This window comes from Geotrypetes seraphini, chromosome 4 (assembly GCF_902459505.1).
Source record: "Geotrypetes seraphini chromosome 4, aGeoSer1.1, whole genome shotgun sequence".
In the NCBI taxonomy this organism is placed as follows: Eukaryota; Metazoa; Chordata; class Amphibia; order Gymnophiona; family Dermophiidae; genus Geotrypetes; species Geotrypetes seraphini.
In genome coordinates, this window is record NC_047087.1 from 37483478 (window position 1) to 37509387 (window position 25910).

The following is a 25910-nucleotide window of genomic DNA, read 5'->3' on the forward strand; positions in this document are numbered from 1 at the left end:
TGTGAAGAATAGACCAAGTAGCTGCTCTACAAATTTAATCAGATTACATTACATTAGAGATTTCTATTCCGCCATTACCTTGCGGTTCAAGGCGGAAACAGATGAAACAGATTGGGACTCTGCTCAAGAAGCAGCCACACTATCTCGATTACAGCACATTCAACTAGAAGCAGCCACACTCTAGTTGAATGTGCTGTAATCGAGAAAGGGGGCTGTTTACCGCAGGCAATGTAGGAGGACGAAATTGCCATGCAAATCCATCTGGCAAACAAAGCCTTTGAAACTGGTTTGTCTCATCTTAATTGGCTGGTTAGTACAAAAAAGGTGGTCAGCTAGCCGGGAATCATTAGTCCTTTCCAGAAGGACTCTCTGCATATCCAGCTTCCACAAAATTCTGTCCTATTTCCTGAATGACATGTAAGGCAGAAATGACATTTGGTAGAAAAGACGGTACCATCCATAGAGAAACACCAGACTTCGTGAATCTGAGGAAAAAGTGCTCTACAGGATGGCCTGTAACTCTGATATCTGCCTTGCCCAGACAATTCCAACCACAAACATGGTCCCCAAAAGGGTTGCATCTGGAAGGGGTTCACAAGGAGCCCAAGACAGATCCTTCAGAATAACATTAAGGTCCCAAGACAGGAACAGCCTACGCAGTGGGAGACACAGTCTGAGCACCCCCCTCAAAAATCGAGTGATGTCTGGTGAGACAGTGACTGCATGTCTCTCCGAGCTAGGCGAGGAGGCTCGGCGTTTGGCTGCAAGTTCATCGAGGCGCGCTTCGCTTGGTGAGATGCCGCCTCTGGAACCCATCCCCGCCTCGGACGGAGACAATTAGGATTTGCCTCCGAGGAGCCGAAGCCCTGTGCGTCATCAGGAGGATTTCTTCCGGAGCCCCTTGCCTGCCAAGCCGTCTCTCGACCCGTGGAATGCTGCTCGAGAGGCGTCGACCCATCCTCCTTCGCTCTACAGCCTCCAGCTCCATCTACTCGTTGGAGGCCTCTGCGGAGCCATCTTCACATCGTCGTTCCAGATCTCCTTCGAGACGGAGTGAGGGGCGCCGCTCCAGGCATTCTTCAAGGCATTCGTCCAGACATTCTACCGTCTCGCCTCAGAAGAAGCTTCCTCGTATGGTGTATTCATCTTCAGATGTCTCGCCTCCTCCGGGCCCGGAGTTCGAGGATACCATCAGGTCGTTCTCTCCTTGTAGATCCCATTTCTCCTTGGATCAGGAGGCCTTGACTTCATCGAGTCCGTCTCAGCGTCCTGTGTTGGCGGACCAGCTGTCTTTTTCATCTTTTCTGCGGCGGATGATCGACATCACCTTGGACTCGGGTTCCCGCTACTCCAAGGAGTACCTTGATACCATGCATCTGCCTCATCCTCCTGCTGAGTCTCTTCGCCTGCCTCTACACAAGCTCCTCGACCAGACGTTCATGCGCTGTTTTGAAACACCGTACTCCATTCCTGCCAAACTGGATACCAGGTATCGCACAGTGCACCATAAGGGATTTGAGGGCTCCCAGCTCTCCCATCAGTCACTGTTGGTCGAGTCCTCCCTCAAGCGATCTCATCCGTCCCAGGTATATGCCTCGGTGCCCCCGGGCCGAGAAGGGAGGACCATGGATAAGTTCGGGAGGCGCATCTACCAGAACTCGATGATGGCTTCCCGAGTTCTCAATTACACCTTCCATTTTGCCACCTACAGAAGGGCCCTGAGACGCCAATGGGGAGTTGAGAAGGGGTCGTCACCTAAATTTTCATGAAGGTCTTACTCCTGAAGAAAATATTCCAAGCTGAGAAAGTTTGCTTGCATGCTAGCTAACCCTGCAATGTACACTACCAAGAGCACAAGATTCCATTCTACCCATCTGCACAATTTTGCCCAATTGGCCTACATTACTGCCACTCTCCAGGTTCCTTTTTGCTTGTTGATATAAGCTACTGTCCAGACCTGGGATTGCCTTGGCCTTCAACAAGGTGAGGAAGTTCACTAAGTGAATGGATCTACTCTCCAGAGGATTAATGGGCAAGGATGCCTTCATTGTTGACCAGAGATCTGAGCAAATTACACGAGGAAATGGAAGCCCTCCTGCAAACCAGACACATTATCTGTGCTCCCTACCACCCAGTTGGGATAGTCCAGCATGACTCTCCACTGAGATGAACTGGTTTGTCCCATGAATAGCAGGCTGCTCAGAAGGGAATCAAGAAGGGCAAGCCACACTTCAAAGTCCTGAAAGGAAGGAGCCCATCAAGACAAAATTGCTTTCTGAAAAGTTCATGTGGGCACTCAGCCATGGTACCATTACCAGAGTCCTGTCGTGGACTATAGCAGCCAGAAGCAGTCCCAAACTCAAGGGGCCTGCTGTGTACAGATTTACATTTAACAGATATTACATAGTTCAGTAAATATCACTGAGCTAAACTGATAATCATTTCTGATCTCTCTTAACAATTATGGGACTTTATGAATATTTAAAAAAGGGATATGTATTCTTTTTTTAGAAAGTGTTTTAAGGCTCATTTTAATGCTATCTCCACCTGCTGGTAGATGGTCATAATCCACAAGTCTCTGGATTCATCTGCTGCCGATGACAAGGAAATAAGCATTATAAGGTACAGGCAGCCCCCGGTTTAAGAACACTCAACTTACGTCAAACTCGTACTTACAAACCAGGGTACTGCTTCTCCCTTCCTGTGTCAACGCGCCCCTTGTCCCGCCCTTCCTGTCCAAATGCGACTCACCTCTTCCCTTCTGTGTTCCAATGCACCCCTTGTCGTCCCCCTCTGTTCCACACCCCAAATTCATGTCTCCTGTGTTTACCTCCCCTTGCCAGCTCCCTCCTCCTAACCGCACTTCTGTTGTCAAAGCTGCAATAGAGATCTGCATGGGAACGGGGATCCCCATAGGTCCATAGGACTCCCATGGGGATCCCTCTAAGGTCCATGGGACTCCCACAAGGATGGAACTGGGGTTCCTATCTTCCCGACAGGAGGCCTACCTTATTTCCAATCCGGCGCCACGCTGAGCTCCGAGTCACGACAAATCAGCAGCATGTCATGTAGGCATGAAGCTCATCACGTAGGCAGTAAGCTCAACACAGGCACACATTGGTTCAGTTGCAGCACAATGGGCTAACGAACTCAGAGTTCTAAGGTTGTTTGTGATTGACCCATTATGCTGCCGCTGAACCAATATGTGCCTGTGCTGAGCTTACTGCCTAAGTCAGGGGTGCCTAAAAGGTTGATAGACCAGTAGATCGCTGGTTTGATCACTGGAACAAACTTCCGGTGCAGGTAATCAAGGCCACAAGCGTGCTCGACTTGAAGAATAAATGGGACATCCACGTGGGATCCCTACGTGGGTTGAGCAGCACTCAGACTTAATGGGGTGGGTCAGTAGAGTGGGCAGACTTGATGGGGCTGTAGCCCTTTTCTGCCATCACCTTTCTATGTTTCTAAAGGCAACACGAGTCAATCGCGGAGCCCATCCTGGGCTCCGCGATTGCATTCTCCCCGTTCCCCAACGCGGTAACAGGCCAGACTGCAGAAGTGCCAGGCACACCAGCCTTCAGAGAGGAAGTTCCAGGCCAGCCAATCGCTGCCTAGTTGGCCCGGAACTTCCTCTCAGACGTCAGAATTGACGTCGGGAGGAAGGCTGCTGGTCTGTTACAGCGTCGGGGAACAGGGAGAACTCAGCGGCAATGGTAGCTTGTGAGGGCCTGTTCACAGACAACGGCGGGGAGGTTGTTTAGCAGGCTGAGTTTAAGTTGCTGAGCGATAGTGCAGTGGGGGATATTTTTTGTGTTTGCGGCTGTTGTAGAGGGAAGTATTTGTTGGGTTGAAAGGGAAGTTTTGGGAGTGATGAGTCAGTTACTGGGGCTTCATTTTATCAGGTGGGGCATTTTGATGGAGGTAGGGCAGCGGTGGGGAATAATTTCAAAGTAAGGGCAGTTTGGAGCGTTGGTAGATTAGAAAATAGGGAGAAACAGCAGAAAGGAGGACTTGCCTAACTGCTATGTACAGTATGTATGCAAGTGTCTGTGCTATAGGACCTGGAACTGCTTCTCCCTTTGAAATGCACTGAACCTTTTTTTTTAAGGGAGGGAGGGCTTATTTCTTTGGAACCCTACGTCTGTTTTGGCCCATTTTCAAAATCAATGTATCTTTTTATCATTTTTCCCACATGCCAGTTTCACCTTATTCTGTTAAATTTTCTGTTATTTTGCCCTCAGTCAGACAGGCAAAGAGAGAGACATTTCTCAACCTCTTTTGTACAATTCTTTCCAACTTCTATTGGTTTGGAAAAAATAAAAAAAGAAGGAAAAAAAGTTTATTGTAAATGACTGTGGTGGAAGCTCCAATTTAGCCTCGGCTTAGGGAGAAAAAAAAAAGACAAAGAAAGAAAGACGGGGACAGAAAGACAGACAGGGGGGACAGGGAGAGAGAAAGAAAAAGAAATAAATAAAAAGAAAGGGGAGGGGCAGGGAGAGAGGAAGAAAAAGTTGGACAGTCAGAAGAAGAAAGTGCAACCACTCATGAAATCACGAGGCAACAAAGGTAGGAAAAATGATTTTATTTTCAATTTAGTGATCAAAATGTGTCCGTTTTAAGAATTTATATCTGCTATCTATATTTTGCAATAGCGTTTTTAGCGCAGGGAGCCTATGAGCATCGGGAGCAGCGACGGGCATTCAGCGAAGCTTCCTGCGATAAAAAACACTATTGTGGATTAGTAAAAAAGGAGGGGGTATATTTGTCTAATTTTGTATAGTTGTTACTGAGGCGACATTGCATAAAGTCATCTGCCGTGACCTCTTTGAAAAAAAACCCAGAATATAAATAATTTAACATTTTCTCTGCATACAGTGTGCTTTGTGTTTTTTTAAATTTTATTGTTGGTAGATCATTTTGACTTGGTCATTTTAAAAGTAGCTCACAAGACCAAAAAGTGTGGGCACCCCTGGCCTACATGATGAGCTCCAGAGGAGGGAGAGCCTGCGACTGAGTTGCTGCTGCTGGGGAGCTGCGGCGCTTCACTTTCTGTTGCCTTTCTGCAGCCACCCGAGCGAGGAGCGGGATGGCTCTCTGGCTCCCAGTTTCGTTCTGCCCTGAGCTGGCCAAAGTTGCGCCGGGGTAAGTGTGGGCACTGGGTCTGGAGAAGGGAAGGATCTCGGTGAGGCAGGACGGGTCAGGCCAGAACCTTGAACCTCCCCCTCCATAGCTCCCCGCTGGCATGGTGAAGGTGGCTGCAGCTAGAGAATGACACGGTGGCGGTTCCCTGCGGCTAACCACATTTAGCCGCAGGTAACCCGCCGAAACGGGGAAAGAAAAATAGCAGTCGCTGCGGGGACGGGGACAAGGCCATTCACCGCCCCGTCGATCGATCGTAGCGTTTAGCCAGCTCCATCCCTTCACCTCACCTTAGTTTGCAGGCTTTCCTTTTCGGCAACCTGCACGCTTTCAAAGAGCCGCGCACGCGTGGCTGTTCAGTGTTCAATCTTTTGCTCTGACGCAACCGGAAACAGGAAGTTGCAGTAGAGCAGAAGATTGAACACTGAGCAGCCGGCGACAGGCAGGTTCTGGCCCGGGAGGCCGATGGGTTCAGGTCCAAGCGCCCGAGGAAAATGGCCTCATTGGTGTGAGAGTGACGGGCGCCCCTCCCCCATGGATCCACCGCCCCCTCCCCAGAAGAATGCCTACGCCCGGCTCGTGCAGCAGCACCACAGCCCCCGCTTCAGGCTCTTCTTGAACCACATCACCGACATAATGCACCTGCACGAGGGCGCCCCGAAGGAGGAGCCGGACGCGGCCTCCAGCAAAGACCCTGCACCGGCCTAAAGGAGAGGAGAGGACGAGTCGAGGAAAGCCGGTCTGCTCATCGTCATCAACGCTTCTGGCAGCAAAGTCGTGTTCAGTTGCGCAAACGAAGAGGAGGGCGGCAAAGTGCAACCGAGAAGAAAGAGCGCGGAAAAAGAGGGCAGGTTGGCCAAGGAGCAGCCTCGCCCCGCTTCCTTGCTCTCAAGTCCAATTCAAGGTGAGGCTTTTGGCCCCTTCCTTCTGTGTGAGAAATCAGTGCTAGGAAGTAGAGAGTGGGGGGAATGATGGATTTTCAATGGGTGAAAACTCCGGAGGGAGCTCAAGAAGCTCCTTTGAGTTTGGGCTGGTGAAGGAAATGCTGGAACAGGAAATGCTGGCACAGGAAGTAGAGGGTCCCTTCTGCTTTCTGGGGCTCATTTGCAAGTAAACTTCCTTAGACAATGGCATCCTAAGCCTTCGTCCACAACCACCTTGGGTGCTTTCTCCCTATCTACTCCTCATCAACTAGCCCTGGTCTTAGCTGTGGATGATATCTCCTTCAATTTATTTATCGCACTCATACCAAAGAAGCTTCAAGGTGAGGAAGGTAGATAGATAGGCCACGCGAGAGGAGCTGAAGGGTGGTAGAAAGGAACAGATGGTAAAGGAGGGAGGGAAGGGTGGTGGTGGAAAGGAATAGAACAGACATTGAAGGAGGGTGAAGGGAAATGTGGAAGACAGAGTGGGGAGAAGATGCTGGAAGGGAAGAAGACAGATGCCAGACTATGGGGGAGCGGAGGGAAGAAGATGAGTGCTAGACGAGGGGGGGGGGTGAAGGAAGAGGCACAGTAACAGCAAATGGAAGACGCAGAGAGAAGACACACAGTGGATGGAAGGAATTGAATGAGAAGATGTGGAAAGCAGAAACTAGACAACAAAGGTAGAAAAAAAAAATTATATTTATTTTAGGATAAAGTAGTATATTAGCTGTGTTGGTAAAAATTTATAAACAAAGCCCTGCCAGCTGAACATCTCTTTCTCTAGTTCAGCAGCAGGAACTTTGATTTATAAGAAAGGAATAAGCTAAATATTACAGTACTAAGGCTTATATGGATGCTGCGGGGATGGTGACGGGGCAGTGAATAGGATGGCAGTGGCGGTGATGGGGCGGTGCAGAGGATGGTGGGACGAGGACGGGGACAGATTTTTTTCCCCATGTCATTCTCTAGCTGCAGCTCCTGGGCACTGGGGTGGCTGGCTGGGAGAGGGCCTACTCCCCCTGCCAAACCACTTGGCAGGAGCTTACTGGTGCTGCTAAGGTCAGGTAAGTGGGGTGGGGGAGGGGGAAAGGCTTGGTGGGTGCTGGGACTTGGCATGCATGTGACAGGTGGGGGAGGAAAAAGAGGAGAGTCAATTTGGCCCACAGGTTAGGCAGGGGTGGGCTTGTGCGGGACAGCTAGGGGGAAGGGAGAGGAAGTGACAAGCAGGCCAGGGTGAAGAGAAGAAAGAGTGAGAGCTAGCATGAAGGGAGAGTGAGGTGACAGGGAGAGGAGGGCGGGGGGGGGGGGCACAAGATAGAGACAAGTAACCAGGCAGTATGGCTAATATGAGAACTAGCATAAAGAATAGGTGACGACCATCATGAGGGGTAGAGAGAATGAGGCAATGGTGACATGGAGCATGGGTTGACAGGTGGCTAGAGAATAAGGTGGCAGACAGGCCAGCCAACTTGAAAGCCTTCCACCTTGGGCAGAGAGAGGTAGGGAGAGTGAAGTGGCAGGCTGGATGGGGTGAAGGGGAAGGGAGAGAATCTGGTGACAGGAACAGGCATAAGGGGGTACAGAGATGATGGTGACAGGATCAGAGGTAGGGAGAGTGTGGTGATGGTGACAAGGAAGCAAGTGGGCCAGTGTGAGGGGTAGGGAGGTTGCGTTCTGTATGTATGATAAGCTTTATAAAAAAAAATCAAAACATTCTGAAGTAATTGCTGCTTTTTATGGGGGACAGGTAACTTTTATGGGGGGATGGACAGGGACGGAGGAATTCCTCGCCGGGACGGGTGGGATTTCTGTCCCCTGTGCAATTCTCTAAGATGCAAGCGGTGGCTCCAGCACGTGGTCCCCTGGCCTTGCAAGGCTCATGCATAAGGCTCGCTTACCCGGAAGCCTTTCCTCTGACAGTCAGTCAGCAGGAAGGCTTCCGGGTCAGCAGGCTGCATGCACGAGCTTTGCAAGGCCAGGAGACCACATACTGGAGCTACTGCTTGCGGCTTTGACAACAGAAGTGCGGATGGGAGGAGGGAGCCAGCAAGAGGAGGTAAGTGCGGGAGGCACAAATTTGGGATGTGGAATGGAGGGGGGATGACAAGGGGCACACGTTGAAACACAGAAGGGAGGAAGAGGGTTACGTTGGGACAGGAAGGAAGAGGGACTGCATTGGCATAGGAATGGAGAAGCAGGGTCACGTTGGGAAACAGAAGGAAGAGAGGGGGCACAAGCTTCAGACAAGATGGAAGAAAGGAGGGAGGGAGCATGAACATGGGACACAGAATGGAAGAATGGAGAAAGTGAGGGAAAGATGCTGAGGTGGGGAGGGAATAGAAAGGAAGAACTGTTGGGCATGGGTGTCTGAGTGAGAGGGAAAGAGATGGTGCACATGGGGAAATGAAGAAAGTAGGTGAATTGTTGGGCATCAGGAGGGAGACAGAAATATTGGACATTGTGGTGGGAGAGGCATAAGGTACAGATGCACGGGGGAGAGTGATGAGAGGGAGAATGTTGAATGTGGTGGTAGAGAGGAAACAGTGGGACTGATGAAGAACAAAAAGTGTAAACCTATCTTTTCTATTTAAACTACAGTATTTTATTTTGAAAACTGTTTCTTTTAATGTTTTTATAGACTGTGTATTGTACAGGACCCGAGTTACATACAAATTTAACTTAAGAACGGTTTAAAAAAAACTTGACTTGTTCTTAACCTGGGGACTGCCTGTATACATTTATTGTTCATGTATTCCAGGGGTGTCCAATGTCGGTCCTCGAGGGCCGCAGTCCAGTCGGGTTTTCAAGATTTCCCTAATGAATATTCATGAGATCTATTTGCATGCACTGCTTTCATTGTATGCTAATAGATCTCATGCATATTCATTGGGGAAATCCTGAAAACCCGACTGGATTGCGGCCCTCGAGGACTGACATTGGACACCCCTGATGTATTCCTTTTGATTGAAGATTCATGGATTTTATGAAGTTTTATGAACCCCCCGATGCAGGCAGTTTACCTGAAACATGGCAGTGTTGGGTTTTTAATATTATTATAATTAATTCATTATTATTTTTATTTGTAATTAAAGTCTTTCATCTTACATTGTGAAGGCTCTTTGGATTTCAACTAGTTCAGGCTCCCTTATGTCAAGAGCCATCCTCTGTTTTTTATTTCACAATCTGAAGACCACATGAGCTTCTTTGCTAATATAAGAAGAATCTTCCGTGTAATTGGCATTTTCCCACTTATAAATACATTCCTGTTAAAATGGAAGTGAGAACAGCAACATACCAGAAAGGTAGACTAGTGTTCTATCCCATCTTACCTGAACAATGGCTGGGTCCTGCGGCAGGGAACATTGTGGTTTTGGTGGCTCACAAACAGTTAAATCTTTGATGTCACTGCCACGGAATATAATGTATTCAAAGACTTCATCACGAGGTGGTATAGGTCTATCTGTTGGTCGATCTTCTGTTCCAAAGGAACGAACTAAGTAAAAAATGTTTAATTAAGGTGTTAGAATTGTGGCATCAGGGATAATTACATGAAGTGACACAAGCTTGTAAAATATTGCTTCTTAATTTCAAGTGAGAACTTATAAAAAAATTGTCTGGGGGTATGTGCACATAAAAAGTAGGTATACAGATGCATAGCACTTCTATGCAATGTGTGTAGGTGTTCCTTCCTTGCCCAGTAGATCTGGCAATTGTGTGTCTTTAATAAGATCTTTAACATATAACGCTACTCCCTCCCCCCTCCTTTTCTTCCTACCCTGTTTTTCCTGAACAGATTATAGCCCGGAATAACTACATCCCAGTCATAGGTCTCCGTGATCACAACTATATCCAACTCCTCTTCTTCCATCACAGCTTCTAGATCCATACTTTGAGAATTAGTATACACTTCTCCCTCCGGATTCGCGGGGGATAGGGGAGAGCCGGACCGCGAATGGTGAAATACCGCGAATATCTTCTGGTCCGGCTCTGACCCACCCCCGCCTCCCTCCCGGCCTTATCTGGTGGTCTAGCGGGCTTTTGGGGCAGGAGCGATCTTCCTACGCTCCTGCCCCGTGCAGATCGCAAATAGGAAATAGCTGCCATGAGTTCCCATAGTCTCTCGAGACTACGACGGGAACTCCCCACAGCCATTTCCTATTGGCGATCTACACGGGGCAGGAGTGTAGGAAGATCGCTCCTGCCCCGAAAGCCTGCTAGACCACTAGGTAAGGCCGGGACGCCGGGGAGAAGGCTAAACTGTGGGGTTTTTTTTCTTTTTTTCCCCCGCCCCAAAAAATCGCGAATATGTGAAATCGCGATTGCCGAAACCACAAATGGTGAGGGGGAAGTGTATACTGCTTTGCAGACACTGCTTCCTTTTCCCATCCATATAGATGTATTCAGTGATTTACTTACCCGAGGGCTTATACTCACCCAGGGGCTTTGATCAACATGCTCTAGTTTAAAGCCCTCTTCAGTAGATTAGCCAGCCTGTTTCCAAAGACACTTCTTCCCTTCTTTGATAGATGCATACCATCCCTGCTCAGCAGCCCTTGGAAAATCAGCCCATGATCCAGGAAGCCAAAACGCTCTCGATGACATCATCCGCGTATTTGTCTCCAGGATGCGAGCTTCTCTGCTCTGGCCTATACTCTCGACAGGAAGGATGGACAAGAATACCATCTGTGCACCCGACTACTTCACCGTCTCTCCCAGAGTCACAAAGTCACTTTTAATACGTTCACGGGGTACCTAGCAGTATAATTAGTGCCAACATGGATGAGCAGCATCAGATAATAGCCATCAGGCTTGAAGAGTCTTGACGCTCTCCATAACATCTCGGATTCTGGCATCAAGCATACCGCCTGGGTCATCATGTTTGGTCTGCGGATGGACGCTTCTGTACCCCATAGAAGGGATCGCCAACTATCACTACCTTAGAACATAAGAACAGCCTTACTGGCTCAGACCAATGGTCCATCAAGCCCAGTAGCCCGTTCTCACGGTGGCCAATCCAGGTCACTAGTAACTGGCCAAAACCTAAGGTGTAGCAATATTCCATACTACCAATACAGGGCAAACAGTGGCTTCCCCTATGTCTTTGTCAATAACAGACTATGGAATTTTCCTCCAGGAACTCTTCCAAACCTTTCTTAAAACCAGCTACACTATTCTGGCTCTTACCACATCCTCAGGCAACGCGTTCCAGAGCTTAACTATTCTTCGAGTGAAAAAAAATTTCTTCCTATTGGTTTTAAAAGTATTTCCCTGTAACTTCATCGAGTGTCCCCTAGTTTTTGTAATTTTTGACAGTGAAAAAAAATCGATCCACTTGTACCCATTCTACTCCACTCAGGATTTTGTAGACTTCAATTATATCTCCTCTCAGTCGTCTCTTTTCAAAGCTGAAGAGCCCTAATCATTTTAGTTTTTCCTCATACGAGAAGAGTTCCATCCCCTTTACCATCTTGGTCGCTCTTCTTTGAACCTTTTCTAGCGCCACTATATCTTTCTTGAGATAAGAAGACCAGAATTAAATGCAATACTCCAAATGAGGTCGCACCATGGAGCAATACAGGAGCATTATGACATTCTTGGTCTTGTTAACCATCCCTTTTTAATAATTCCCAGCATCCTGTTTGCTTTATTGGCTGCCGCCACACATTAGGCGGAAGGTTTCATCGTATTGTCTACAATGATACCCAGATCCTTTTCTTGGGCACTAACCCCCAAGGTGGACCTTAGCATCCAGTAACTGTGATTCAGATTATCCTTCCCAATGTGCATCACTTTACATTTGTCCACATTAAATTTCATCTGCCACTTGGATGCCCAGTCTTCCAATTTCCTAAGGTCTGCCTGCAAGTTTTCACAATCCACATGCGTTTTAACAACTTTGAACAGTTTAGTGTCATCTGCAAATTTAATCACCTCACTCGTTGTTCCAATTTTCAGATCATTTATAAATAAGTTAAATAGCACTAGTCCCAGTACAGATCCCTTCATAAGAACATAATAGCCTTACGCCTCCTAGTGGTCATGGATCCAGTAAATTTTGGAATTTCAAGCTTTGGTCCTTCCTCTCCCTGGGGTGCTCTCATCTCCTCCACATCCAGGGCTGCATACCGGTTCTTCAGTTCAAGGGCGCATGGAGTCACAGTACCAATCTTGCAGGGTTCCATAATCTGAGTCCAGCTGTCTTCCCTCAGCACAGTCTCTTCTTCCCCCACTGCTGGAAATCTTTGATGCCTCATGAACCATTTCTTCAGGCCTCCTAACGGCCCAGCAAACTAAAATTGCACCAGGCACCCAACACACACAAGCCCCAGCAGAAAGAAGAGAAAGGAACCGGCTCATCTCTTCTCTCCCCACCGGAGCAGAGCACCACACAGATGAGGCCCCGCCTACCTTCTTCAGGCCTCTCAACGGCCTTACAGGGCCGCATGACAGGCAGGCCCCTTTGTATGGACCAAGACAACAGTGAGTAATACAAACTACTGTACTTAGATTAAGATATGTTATTAGTGTTTCCGAGATGACTACATGACATTTTTAGGTTTAAGTCAGCAATTCGGTAACTGAAGAGCATTCTGAAAGAGAGAAAGTGTGTACATATAAAATTATAGTTTACTGATAGAGCCACAAAAAAGCCACTACAGCAATTCCGCTACAAATCAGGAGCAATCTCAAAGGACACTGCTGGAAGCTGGGAGAGCCATGGAATTGGGCCAACATGGAAATCCCTCACACCAACCCTCCTGAAGAATAGGCAACTCTATCAAAAACTTTTCAAATTTCAAACTAGGGCTATCCATATTCACCAAGAGACAACTGGACACTGGGAGGACCAAGGAGTAGAACTCCACTCCCCATCATCCCTGAAAGGAACCATCCAACCAATCCTCAAGCATGGGGTGGCTGACTATTATCCTGCTCTACCTCACTTGGTATGGCAGCTTGGGATGGACTACCTTTTGTCAAGCAAATACCAGTCCACTGCACGATCACAAGACCCAACATATATACTGGACAACACCAACATTCAGAACCATCATAGACTGTCATGAGGTCATCGCAAAACCAGTTCAAACCATACTATACACAACCAGAGAAACAAAATCACATACTCTAGACCCAGAAAGGCAGAACCATATACACTCTGCCACGATCAACGGACTACCAAGCGATCAACTACCTCTCCATCTCATGTTCATAAGCCAATATACAACCCATCAGGAATAAAGCCAACCTCATCAGAATGGCTTTTGGAAGAAAAACTAGAATGTCTATTCCTTCCTTCCCAATCATCAAAGACCTTTGTCCACGATAGAAGAGTGGATGGCCCACTGCAAACTAAAACTAAATACTGATAAAACAAAATTCTTCATAACCTTGTCCACCAACTGCACAACGGACTCCCTCAACTTGAGGGGGAACCAACTTTCCAATCTCCTCTACAATTAAAATCCTGGGTGTCCACCTAGACAATTATCCATGTCAGCCCAAGTAGATAATGTTGTATGTAAAGACTTCAACACATTATGGAAACTCAGGTCCATAAGGAAATACTTTGAACTGGCACCATTCCAACTCTTAGTCCAGGCATTAGTGCTAAGCATCTTTGACTACTCCAACATTGTTTACCTAGCAGGACTATGCAGACACTTCCGGAAACTAAGTGTCATCCAAAACACTGCAATCAGACTAATCTCCAACTAGAGAATGACACAGGGACAAATTTGTCCCCATTCCCGCAAGAACTCAATTTCCCCGCTCCCGTGAGATTTGTCACTGTGCCATTCCTGTAATAAGCTCTGCCTTAACACTTATTTTAAAGCCTCGAACACTTATGATTTTAAAGTGTTTGAGGCTTGTGCTGATGAGGACAGAGCTTGCAGGGAACATGGTAGGGACAGGTAAAGAACTTGCCGGGACAGGAAAATTAGTTTCCGCGGGGACGGGGAAAAAAATTTGTCTCTATTTCCCACCTAAAAAAATTTCTACCACATAACTCTGTTCTATCAAAAGCTGCATTGGCTGACAATTGAAGGCCAAGTGCTGCTACTACTACTATTAATTATTTCTATAGCGCTACCAGACGCATGCAGTGCTGTACAGAGTCACAAAGAGTAAGAAAACAGTCCTTGCTCGAAAGAGCTTACAATCTAAACAGGCAAGACAGACAAACAAGATGTCATGGATACAGTTAAGGGGAACGGTTAATCAAATTCGGATGCCTCTTTACAAAGTACTATATGGTCTACTGCCTAACTACAATGAAAAATGGGGAGGTCCGATGATCCACTACTGCCTAACTACCTCACCAATCAATTCATTGGACCTGGTTGATCCACACATCAATCATTCTTCACCTTCCCCTCAATGAAAGGCTGCACTCAAAAAAAGATTCCTCAGCAGACTACTATCTTACCAAGCTGCCACCAAAGATCCAGAACTGAGTCAACTGGTCAAAACATCTACCTCTTACACGCACTTTAGGAAGTTCCCAAAAACACACCTTTACCCGAAATTCAGCAGACCTTCTTACATATTCTCAGAAACTACCTCAAATGCTAACTTAGCTTGTCACTATGACATAGCTCACTGATTCTGATCTGCTATACCTCCTTTGTAAGGCTCTGTACTTTACAGTTTACCAATGTTGCCAACCTATATGGCAGCCCCTTGTCATTAATCTTTCTACCTCTTTGTAAAAAACATACCGTCAACCACCTTTGTAATTCCACTGCTACCTCCTTCCTCAGTCTTATTGTAGCTCACTGACATTGGTCAGGTTTTTCTCTTTTGCAAACCACATAGAACCACAAGGCTTATGCAATAAAATAAATTTTGATTTATATCAATGTACCTCCTCATTGTCACAAATGCTTCTCAGTCTTGCCACCTCCTCTCTCAGATTAGCATACTTGCCACTTCCATTATATTCAAATCTCTCTCATGTATATTCACTACGGATATCCTCAAAACCTGACTGGCTGGGGGTCTACCAGGACAGGTTTGAGAATCACTGGTTTAGAACATGCAACTACAAAATTACCACATCTGGGCATCCGATGTGCATCCCTGTTAACAAGTAAAAAATTTTTAAAGCAAAGTGGAATAGTAAAATGTGCCAATTTACCGTATTTTCGCGGATATAACGCGCGCGTTATACGTGATTTTACGTACCGCGCATACCCCTCGCGCGTTATATGCCTGAGCGCGGTATAGAAAAGTTTTTAAACATAGTTCCCACCCCGCCCGACGCCCGATTCACCCCCCCAGCAGGACCGCTCGCACCCCCACCCCGAACGACCGCTCGCACGCGCTCCCACCCGCATCCACGATCGGAGCAAGAGGGAGCCCAAGCCCTCTTGCCCGGCCGACTCCCCGACGTCCGATACATCCCCCCCCCCGGCAGGACCACTCGCACCCCCACCCCGAAGGACCGCCGACTTCCCGACAATATCGGGCCAGGAGGGAGCCCAAACCCTCCTGGCCACGGCGACCCCCTACCCCCACCCCGCACTACATTACGGGCAGGAGGGATCCCAGGCCCTCCTGCCCTCGACGCAAACCCCCCTCCCTCCAACGACCGCCCCCCCCAAGAACCTCCGCCCGTCCCCCAGCCGACCCGCGACCCCCCTGGCCGACCCCCACGACACCCCCACCCGCCTTCCCCGTACCTTTGTGTAGTTGGGCCAGAAGGGAGCCCAAACCCTCCTGGCCACGGCGACCCCCTAACCCCACCCCGCACTACATTACGGGCAGGAGGGATCCCAGGCCCTCCTGCCCTCGACGCAAACCCCCCTCCCTCCAACGACCGCCCCCCCCAAGAACCTCCGACCGCCCCCCCAGCCGACCCGCGACCCCCCTGGCCGACCCCCACGACCCCCCACCCCCCTTCCCCGTACCTTTGGAAGTTGGCCGGACAGACGGGAGCCAAACCCGCCTGTCCGGCAGGCAGCCAACGAAGAAATGAGGCCGGATTGGCCCATCCGTCCTAAAGCTCCGCCTACTGGTGGGGCCTAAGGCGCGTGGGCCAATCAGAATAGGCCCTGGAGCCTTAGGTCCCACCTGGGGGCGCGGCCTGAGACACATGGTCGGGTTTGGCCCATGTGCCTCAGGCCGCGCCCCCAGGTGGGACCTAAGGCTCCAGGGCCTATTCTGATTGGCCCACGCGCCTTAGGCCCCACCAGTAGGCGGAGCTTTAGGACGGATGGGCCAATCCGGCCTCATTCCTTCGTTGGCTGCCTGCCGGACAGGCGGGTTTGGCTCCCGTCTGTCCGGCCAACTTCCAAAGGTACGGGGAAGGGGGGTGGGGGGGTCGGCCAGGGGGGTCGCGGGTCGGCTGGGGGACGGGCGGAGGTACTTGGGGGGGGCGGTCGTTGGGGGGGGGGGGTTTGCGTCGAGGGCAGGAGGGCCTGGGATCCCTCCTGCCCGTAATGTAGTGCGGGGTGGGGTTAGGGGGTCGCCGTGGCCAGGAGGGTTTGGGCTCCCTTCTGGCCCAACTACACAAAGGTACGAGGAAGGGGGGTGGGGGTGTCGTGGGGGTCGGCCAGGGGGGTCGCGGGTCGGCTGGGGGACGGGCGGAGGTTCTTGGGGGGGGGGGGGGGGGGGGGGGGGGTTTGCGTCGGGGGCAGGGGGGCCTGGGATCCCTCCTGCCGGTAATGTAGTGCGGGGTGGGGTTAGGGGGTCGCCGTGGCCAGGAGGGTTTGGGCTCCCTCCTGGCCCGATATTGTTGGGGAGTCGGCGGTTCTTCGGGGTGAGGGTGCGAGTGGTCCTGCCGGGGGGGGGGGGGGATGTATCGGACGTCGGGGGGGGGCATCAGGCTTTCAGGATGGGGACAGACCTTCAAGGGGGGACAGGACTTCAAGGGGGGACAGTGCACGGAAAGTCAGGGGGGGTGAACGGAGAGTCGGGACAGCGCACGGAAAGTCAGGGCAGTGCACGGAAGTCAGGGGGGTGAACGGAGAGTCGGGACAGCGCACGGAAAGTCAGGGCGGGCGAAAGGAGCGTCGGGCATCATGCGCGTTATATGCCTGAGCGCGGTATAGAAAAGTTTTGGTACATATCATCGTGATTTCTGCGCGCTATACCCCTGTGCGCGTTTTACACAGGTGCGCGTTATATCCGCGAAAATACGGTACTCACTCATCCAAGGAGTTTGTAATTTCTTTACATCTTGTTGAGATTATGTGATTCAATCATTTCCTATAATACGATCCCCATATACAAAATAATCTATAATAATTTAATAATGTTTATACAGTAGCTCCAAAGATGCAATCATATAACTTGTATTCAATGTTGATTTTTTTTTTACAGTAAAAAAAAAAAATCAAAAAGCAAGCTATTTTATGTTTGATAAAAGGTTTGAACTAAAGCAAAACAATTAACTCCTATATAATAGCTCCTTCATTTATGGGAAGTCCTATTTAATTTTTTTAATGTTATTTTAGTTTTTAATCTTTTTACTTATTATAACTGCGTTCTTTTCCTTTCTATATATTTTTTGTAAACCACATTGATGTTATAGCGAAGTGCAGTCTATAAATCTTAATAAACATAAGCTAACATTTTAGTAAAAGAACAAGTCTGTGTCCTTAAGGGCAGGTAGCACTGTCACATTATGTTATGCAGCTTTCTGAATAATAAAATCTTTCAATTAGCAAATTCTCTTCTTTCAGGAACCAGCACATTTTTAAATGGTTTATTCTTGGTTACATCCTGCTGAGCCAAAGAGCCTTAGCTCCAAATTATGACAGGTCAAGAGAACCCTCATGGGACTGCAGGAAGCAGAACATAAGAACCATAAAAATAAAAGGTCACTAAATAAAACCCTCCCCTTTTACTAACCCATGGTAGAGGTTTCTACCACGGCTCGGAGTGCTAAATGCTCAGACACTGCTCCTATGAGCGTAGGAGCATTTAGCACTCCGGGCTGCAGTAAAAACCTCTACCACAGGTTAATTTAAAAAAAAAAAAAAAAAGGGGGGGGGGTGTATAAGCTATTAGTGATGGGCGGCCAAAGAGCTGTATGTTTTTTTCCCTAAGCTCTGTTTTTTATTTTTGAAATGATTTGTCAAGAGTGTGCACTCTTTCCATAGCAATATGCACTCTTCTTAAACAGTATGAATTACATAAAAAAGGAATGTACTCCTCTCCTAATGATTCATACATGCACCCCACTATCAGAAAAAATGCACTCCCTCCTTATAAGCTACTGTTTGCTTGGAAATGTTAAAACTAAAGCAGAATTCATTTTGAGTAGGCTCACAATCTAAGTTATGTATCTGGGGCAATAGGTTAAGTGTCTTGCCCAAGGTCACAAGGAGCTGCAATTGGAATTGAACCCAGTTTGCCAGGATCAAAGCCTACTGCACTAATCACTAGGCTACTGCTCCACTCCATCCGGACTGCCCAAGAACACAGACATGCTGTACATAGAGAATGACACGGTGACAAAATTCATCACTGTTCCCTTCCCCACGGATAACCGCGGGAAATAATTGTCATTTTTTAGTGTCTATTTCAGCCTCAGTCCTTCTACACCAGCATTCTTCAAAGCAAAGCTTAAGGGTCAGTGGTTGTGGCCATTCATACTCTGATTCTTCCCTCTCTCCTTAAAAAATGACATGAAGATGGTTTACCGCGGTTATCCGCGGGGACGGGAATGGTGATGAATTTTATCACCGTGTCATTCTCTACTGTACACCTTCTCCATGCCTCCCTACTCATGGTCTGGCATCTCTTATCTTGCCTCCTTCTCCCCACCATGTACCTTTTCAGAAGTACGCTCTCTTTACTTCATTGCCAACTGCAGTCTTACACACAGGCTACCTCTGACCTGCACTGGACCTTTCCCTCTGTCTCACCCTGTCCCTTCTGAAGATAATAGTGGTTAACAAAGCTGGTTTTAAGAAAGGTTTGGACAATTTCCTGGAGGAAAAGTCCATAGTTTGTTATTGAGACAGACATAGGGAAAACTACTGCTTACCCTGGATCGGTAGCATGAACTGTTGCTACTTTTGGGGGTTTCGCCAAGTACTAGTAACCTGGATTGGCCACTGTGAGGACAGGCTACTGGACTAGATGGACCAATGTTCCAACCCAGTAAGGCTATTCTTATGTTCTTATGTAACTATTTTCAAAAGTTTCAAGTTTATTAGGTTTTTATATACCGCCTAGCAAGATTATTTTTATAATCAGGTATTCAAACATTTTCCCTATCTGTCATGGAGGGCTCACAATCGATCTAACGTACCTGGGGCTATGGAGGACTAAGTGACTTGCCCAGGGTCACAGGGAGCAGCATGGGGTTTGAACCCACAACCCCAGGGTGCTGAGCCTGTAGCTCCAACCATTGCGCCACATACTCCCGGGCAGGAGGGGGGGGTCACAGGTAAAAACTCAGTGCAAGCTGATGGCAGCTTGCCACTGCAGCTTAGAAGACTTGTTTACTGCCATCATTTCTAAATGGCTTTATTTGAAAACATCCCAACTACAGAATGAAACGGGGACAAATTTTTCCCCATCCCCGCAGGAACTCAATTTCCCTCCGTCCTTGTGAGTTTCGTTGCTGTCCCTGTCCAATTCCTGTAAGCTTTGCCTTAACCACACAAGCCTCAAACACATGAGAGTGGAGCTTGCAGGAATGGGGTAGTCAGGAAAAGAACTCGTGGAGATGGGACGGGGAAAAAAAATCTGTCGCCATGTCATTCTCTAATCCCAACCTTTTAACACAATGCAGAAAGTGCAAGTGTCCCCTGTTGAAGGCATATACATGCCAAAACTTGGACGGTGTTGGGACGGATTTTTAAAGGACTAATAAGAGCGAGAGATAATGGTTACTGTGGATGGGCAGACTAGATGGGCCATTTGGCCTTTATCTGCCATCATGTTTCTATGTTAGGACCTCTCTCTTGCCTTTTTCTTTGTTCCATTACTGAAGTTACACCTAGGAATGGGCTGGAGAGTGACAGAGAGCTGTGGGCAGGGTGAGACATCAGACTGTGTGTGGGGCCTTTGGTGTCTGACATTTTCTCAAGCTGCAGAGACACTGGATAGGGAAGAGAGAGATTCTAAAAAGGTATTGATTGAGAATCCAGAAGATTCTAGCTTAGCCAATCCCTGAGCATCTGGATACTTGGACTTATAATCTACATAGCATAAGTGTTCTGCCCCTGTCTGCATGGAGGCAGGTTGTCTGTATGTATTTAGCATTGCCTATGCCTGTAACTATCAGACTGTGCCCTTGAACTACAAATTTATGTAATCCTATATCTCTTTTTAATAGACTCTTTAGAGCAGTGTTCTTCAACATTTTGACACCTATGGACCGGCGGAAATAAAATAATTATTTTGTGGACCGACACTGGTCGGCGGACTGGCAGTTGTACACTGGGCTAGGTCATGGGCCAGACCCCGCCCATCTCCACCCAATCTCCGCTCCAGACCCCGCCCACATAATAGTACTAATTGTAACTCCATTTTTTCCATTCATTTTTCATATACACACAAACACAATATAATCAACAACGCATAATGGTTAACCACAAAATTAAACTACACAAAGCACACTGTATGCTTCTCAATATTCATTCCTACCAGAACACAGATATTCCCATGCAAATACAGGACCAAAAACTAAAAGTACTAACATACACTTATCCCTCAATATTTGCGGGGGTTAGGGGCAGAGCCGGCCCACGAATGTTTAAAATTTAAAAATAACTTTTGGGCCAATTCTGATCCACCCCCACCTCCTTCCTGCCTTCCCCCCAGCGTCCCGGACCTTATCTGATTGAAGATGCCCATTGGCTCGCCCATCCCAGCGCTGGACTCGGTAAGAACAGACGCGCCGCTGATTATCGGCAGTGGACCAGGAAGAAACCGAGGAAGGAAAGAGAGATAAACCTGGACATGAAAAAGCCACTGAGAACTCCCAAACAAGTACTGGCAGTCTTCGGCCTCAGCTCTCAGCCCGGTATTTCGTTCCCAGTTTGCGTGAACCTTGACATCCTCCATGCTGGATAGGCTAAGATAGAAGGGAGTGGGGGAGGGCAGGTTGAAAGCAGAAGCGCATGCGCACCGCAGCTTCACATGCATAAAAGGGGATGAGAAGGTGAGCAGCAGAAGTGCAGCTTTTCATTGGCTGGGTTCGGAGAACATCACCGCTAGAAAGATGCTTTCGTAAAACAGAGCGAAGAGGCGCCCTTCCTGGGGGAAGGCGGGGAGGTCCAGAATGCAGCATTTCCTGTTTAAAAAAATAAAAATCGCGAATAACCGAATACTGAAACCGCAGATTCAAAGGGAGAAGTGTACAAACAAACCCTAAGATGCAAGACTCTGCATGCAGTACAACCCCAGAAGAAAAGAAAAATGCATTTCTTCCTAAACAGTGCAAAATACAGACAGCAAATATAAATCAATCACTAAATTCAAAAATTAAAATCATTCCCCTACCATTGTTGTCTCCCTCCCTCCATGTTGTGCCTTGCCTTCTGGCCTGCTCCCTCCTGGCTGTTTTATTTTTGCATCAGCTCCCTCTTCCTCGGTGCTGCAGAGTAGAGAATGACACGGTGAAAGTTACCCACGGCTAGCCGTGAGTAGCCGCGGGTAACCTGCCAAAACGGTGGAGGGGGAAAGATGCTCACTGCAGGTACAGGGACAAGGCCATCCACCGCCCTGTGGAGCGGTAAATGGCCTTGTCTCCGCAGTTAAGGGAGGGAACATGCATGGTCACCGATTGCGTGCAACCCCCTCCCTCCTTCCTACCCGAATCTATCTCCCTCCCTCCCCCTTACCTTCGCGGCGTGTTCTAAGGTTTCAGACGCGTGCGTGGGCAGAAGCATCTCTTCTGACGCAACTTCTGGTTGTGTCGGAGGAGAAGCTTCCGGCCACACATACGACTACATGAATACTCCGGTGGCTTTTAACAAGTCTGAAACCTTAAAACGCGCCGAGACGGTAAGGGGGAGGGAGATGCACGGTACGCGCGAAGGGTGCCGAAGGGCAGTGAGGCGGCGAAAGGGTGGATGCTGCAGGGATGGGGACGTGAAGGGGACCGTGGGGATGGGGCGGTGAAGGGGATGTGAAGGGGATGGTGGTCCGGTGACGGGGACAGATGTTCCCCCTGTGTCATTCTCTACTGCAGTGCACAAAGCTGTGGGCAGCGGCTCCTTGCGCCTCATCTGGAAGCCTTCCCTCTGACATTGCAACTTCAGAGAGAAGGCTTCCGGTTCAGGCGCAGGATGCACATAGTAGCCTCTGCCCAAGGCTTTGTGCACTGCAGCACTGAGGAAGAGGAAGTCGGCTAGAAGACAACACCGCATCGATTACACCGTGGATTGGCGGCTGTATATTGAGCAACCCAAAAAATATTATAACCAATCCAGTTTCAAATACTATAAGAATTGCAATACTGGGATAGACCGAAGGTCTAACAAGCCCAGTATTCTGTTTCCAACAGTGGCCAACCCAGGTACCTAGCTAGATCCTACAAAAGGTTTGATACATACTAGATTAGGATACATCCTTATGTATCTTCTGTGGAGTGAAGGGAACCCACTGTGCAAAGCATCACCTGATCTGACCAATAGTCCAGAATAAAGTACTTCAGCCATACAAAACTGACCAGCAAATGCATAAGTGCTGTAAGCAGCTGTCTAAACTCCTGGTAATTCTTATTCCTTTGAATTTCTAGAGATAATGAATAATTTAAAAAAAGGCTGCTTGATAAAGAAAATGAGGATAATCAATATTTCATGTATTTTAACATTTTTCATACTGGGAAATACTATCAACCTGACCCGTGACCTAATAATAAACTGATTCCATCATATAGAGGGGATTTGCCATATAAAATTTAAAAAATTTGTCACCCCTAATTTAAATTCTGTGTAGAAGCCTACTTACATTTAATTCTTTATTAAATTTTCAAAATTATTTTCCAAGCTTAAACATCTTGTACAGAAAGTGTAATCCAAGACATAAGATTTTAAACAAAAATCATCAAAGTAAGAAAAGCATTTCTTTAATACACTCAAGTCCTCATAAATGATCCAAGAAGTAAGACAAGAGTAATTACTAAGTCATAATAATATAATTAAGATATGTATATCTGCTGCTAAAACAAAAAGCGTGTTTAATTATGCAGGAGCTGTTATACCTTCATTCTCCAAGCGTTTTAGGGAGAGAAAACTACCTAAATGAGAAGGGTCTACAAAAACATATTTTAAATAGTGGTATCTTATAATACACTTGCAGGGGTAACGTAAAAAGAAAACAACCCCTAATTGGGTTACTCCTGGTTTCAAAATTAGAAACTCTCGTCTTTTCTTATGCGTTTCTCTCGAAACATCAGGAAAAATCTGTATTTTGAACCCCAAGAAGTCCTTTGATCTATTTTTGAAGAACAATTTAAGGATCCAATCTTTGTCTGGGGATAAAGCAACAGTCATCAGTAAAGTAGCTGAAACAGCTGTTTCAGTGACGGATTCCTCCAAGACTGCAGTAACATCTAAGGGACCTTCCTGATGGTTATGATGCTGATTTTGAGTTTCTTGAGACTTTAAAGTTAAATAATAAGCCCTTGTTAGGGAAGGTAATGAATTCTCTGGTATTCCCAATACCTCGATAAAGTAACTTAGCCCACTTATATGTTTGCCATGCTATCCTCATTATGCTATGTCTCACCATACCATGTTTTGTCATGTTATGTTTTACCATGCTTTGTTAACCATATTTTTTTTGCTATCTTGGTCAATGTCCTGCCATGTCATGTTTGTTGTCACTTTGTATAAATCACTTTAATATGTATGTAAACTTGTAACCCGTTCTGAACTATCCTGGGAGGACTGGATATAAAACCAAGTAAAGATAGTTGTATCATATGACTGACTATGTCTATAGTCAGTACTCTATTTAGTAAAGCATTAGGATAGGGATCCCCAAATGTCAACTCACTATACTTTTCCTTCCGGTAGCTGAATCCAACCCCAGTTCCATTTGTGGCAGAGAAATAACAGCAGACAAGGTATCCTCCAACTCAATGGAAATAAAAATACTATAGTGACAAAGGCTAGGCCCCATAGGAACCAGTTGGATCTACATTGATGGAAAGCATCACTGGCAAATAAGCCCCACAGCACCAAAGGAGATGTTTGGACCCAAGGCAAACAGATACTGCCAATGAAACAGTGCTGCTGCAGGGAAGGAGGCAGATGTGCATGGCACATATCCCCCATCCCATCTCTTAGTGGTCAAGCTTTCTGAGAGTATGGTACGCTCTAAAATCTCTGCCCCAAACATCCACCTTTAAAAATCATCAGAAGAGCCAGCAAAACTAAGTTCTTTCATTGAGTTGGACTATCCTAGGCAACCTGAGGACCCATGAAGTTAACCTTCGTACAGAATATCCTATTTTGATTTTAATGGCCCTTCTTGCTGCACAAATATTTAAGAACAGCAAAACAGTGGTACAGCAACATAGAGTTGCAGGACTGAATAAAGTTAACGTCAATAAAATAATATACATTGGCAGACTAAGGAATGATTCAGCTTAAATACCTGTTCTAAAATTATCAACAACTCAACTGAAATTGCAAGCCACCTTCAGCCCAGAAAATCAAAACAATGTTTCTAATTGGTTGCAAAGCAGAAGGGAGATGACGAAAGAAAAGGTTAAAACAAACAGAACTAGAAGGTAAGGATGAAAAAAACTTACAGTACTAATTAATTAATTTCCCTCGATTTTGGGGTGTAACTGACGCTCCTCTTCATTAAAGAAACAAAAATAGGTACCAACGTCATAGCCAAGATGAAGAACGCTAAAACATATTTTCCCAAAGTCGAATCAGCAGCACACCATCCAGACACATCAATTCCTAAGTGCATCAAGGTTGCTCTGCCTAAACTACGTACTTTTTTTAACCGAAGCATCGCACAGAACAAGCTCCAAAGCGCCAACGCATTTAAAGTTAGAGCGCGCCCAAATACACCCTCCCCGCCCGAAGAACATTTTAGTCCACGGCCACCTTCCCCCCAACTCGAGCTTTAATACCCGGACTCTCAGCAAAATCGCACCCAACCTCTGTCCTTTGATGTCCCCTCAACAACAGCGACAGTGGAAAGGGGGGGGGGGTCTGCCCGGGGAAGGGGCAAGAGGAAGCCCCCTCTCTACCGCCTCCCGTCCCACAGAAAGATTGGTGTGCAATACGCGCGTATCGCCATTGCCTCGTTAAAAGCCCCCGCTCTGCCCAGTACCTTTGGCCAGCGCCACGGTGGAGTTCTCCGTGTCGATAGTGTACAAAATCCCCTCATATCGGATCTCCGCCTTGGAAATCAGGCTGATCTTACTGCCGATGTAAGGCGTCCCTCCGCTCATAGCGACCTCCGGCGTGGGGACTGGAGAGTCCCCGGGCGCTCCGCCAGCCGATGGAGCTGGATTGCGATCCGGACAAGCTACCGGCCGCCGACGCTCTCGCTCCTGCCTCGCTCGCTCCCTTACGCCAACATGGCCGTCTTCATGTTTCTTTACGCGAACGAAATGGCAGCCGGGATACGCCGCTCCTCCTCCTCTCGCGAGACTTGGGTTGTTTTTTTCAACCCGGGCGTCTCGCACGTTGGAACTTGGAGGTGTTTGACGGATCCTTTCGTTTCTGGGAGAGCGCGTGGTGCCCTAGGTTGTCTTTGATTGGTTTATTAACCCAGGATGTTTAAAGTTTCTTCTACTACTACCAGACCTACGCAGCGTTGTACAGAGTCACAAAGAAGAAGAAAACAGCCCCTGCTTGAAAGAGCTTACAATCTAAACAACCAAGACAGACAAACAGGATGTCA

At 47.5% G+C, this 25910-nt stretch overlaps 1 protein-coding gene across 4 annotated transcripts in view; it reads right to left on the reverse strand.

Annotated features, from left to right (window-relative positions):
• The window catches only part of LSM14A (LSM14A mRNA processing body assembly factor), a 103418-nt gene extending 77738 nt beyond the window's left edge, over positions 1-25680 (reverse strand). For 3 of the 4 annotated variants that reach the window (XM_033941807.1, XM_033941805.1, XM_033941806.1), the window contains exons 1-2: positions 25335-25593; positions 9395-9558 (exon numbers count right to left, since the gene is read on the reverse strand). In XM_033941807.1, coding sequence (XP_033797698.1) covers positions 9395-9558; positions 25335-25455 — 285 coding nt within the window. In that variant the 5' untranslated portion in view covers positions 25456-25593. Of the gene's footprint in view, positions 1-9394; positions 9559-25334 lie in introns of all 4 variants that reach the window. The other variant, XM_033941808.1, reaches the window with a different exon arrangement.
• Between the last annotated feature and the right edge of the window lie 230 nt (positions 25681-25910).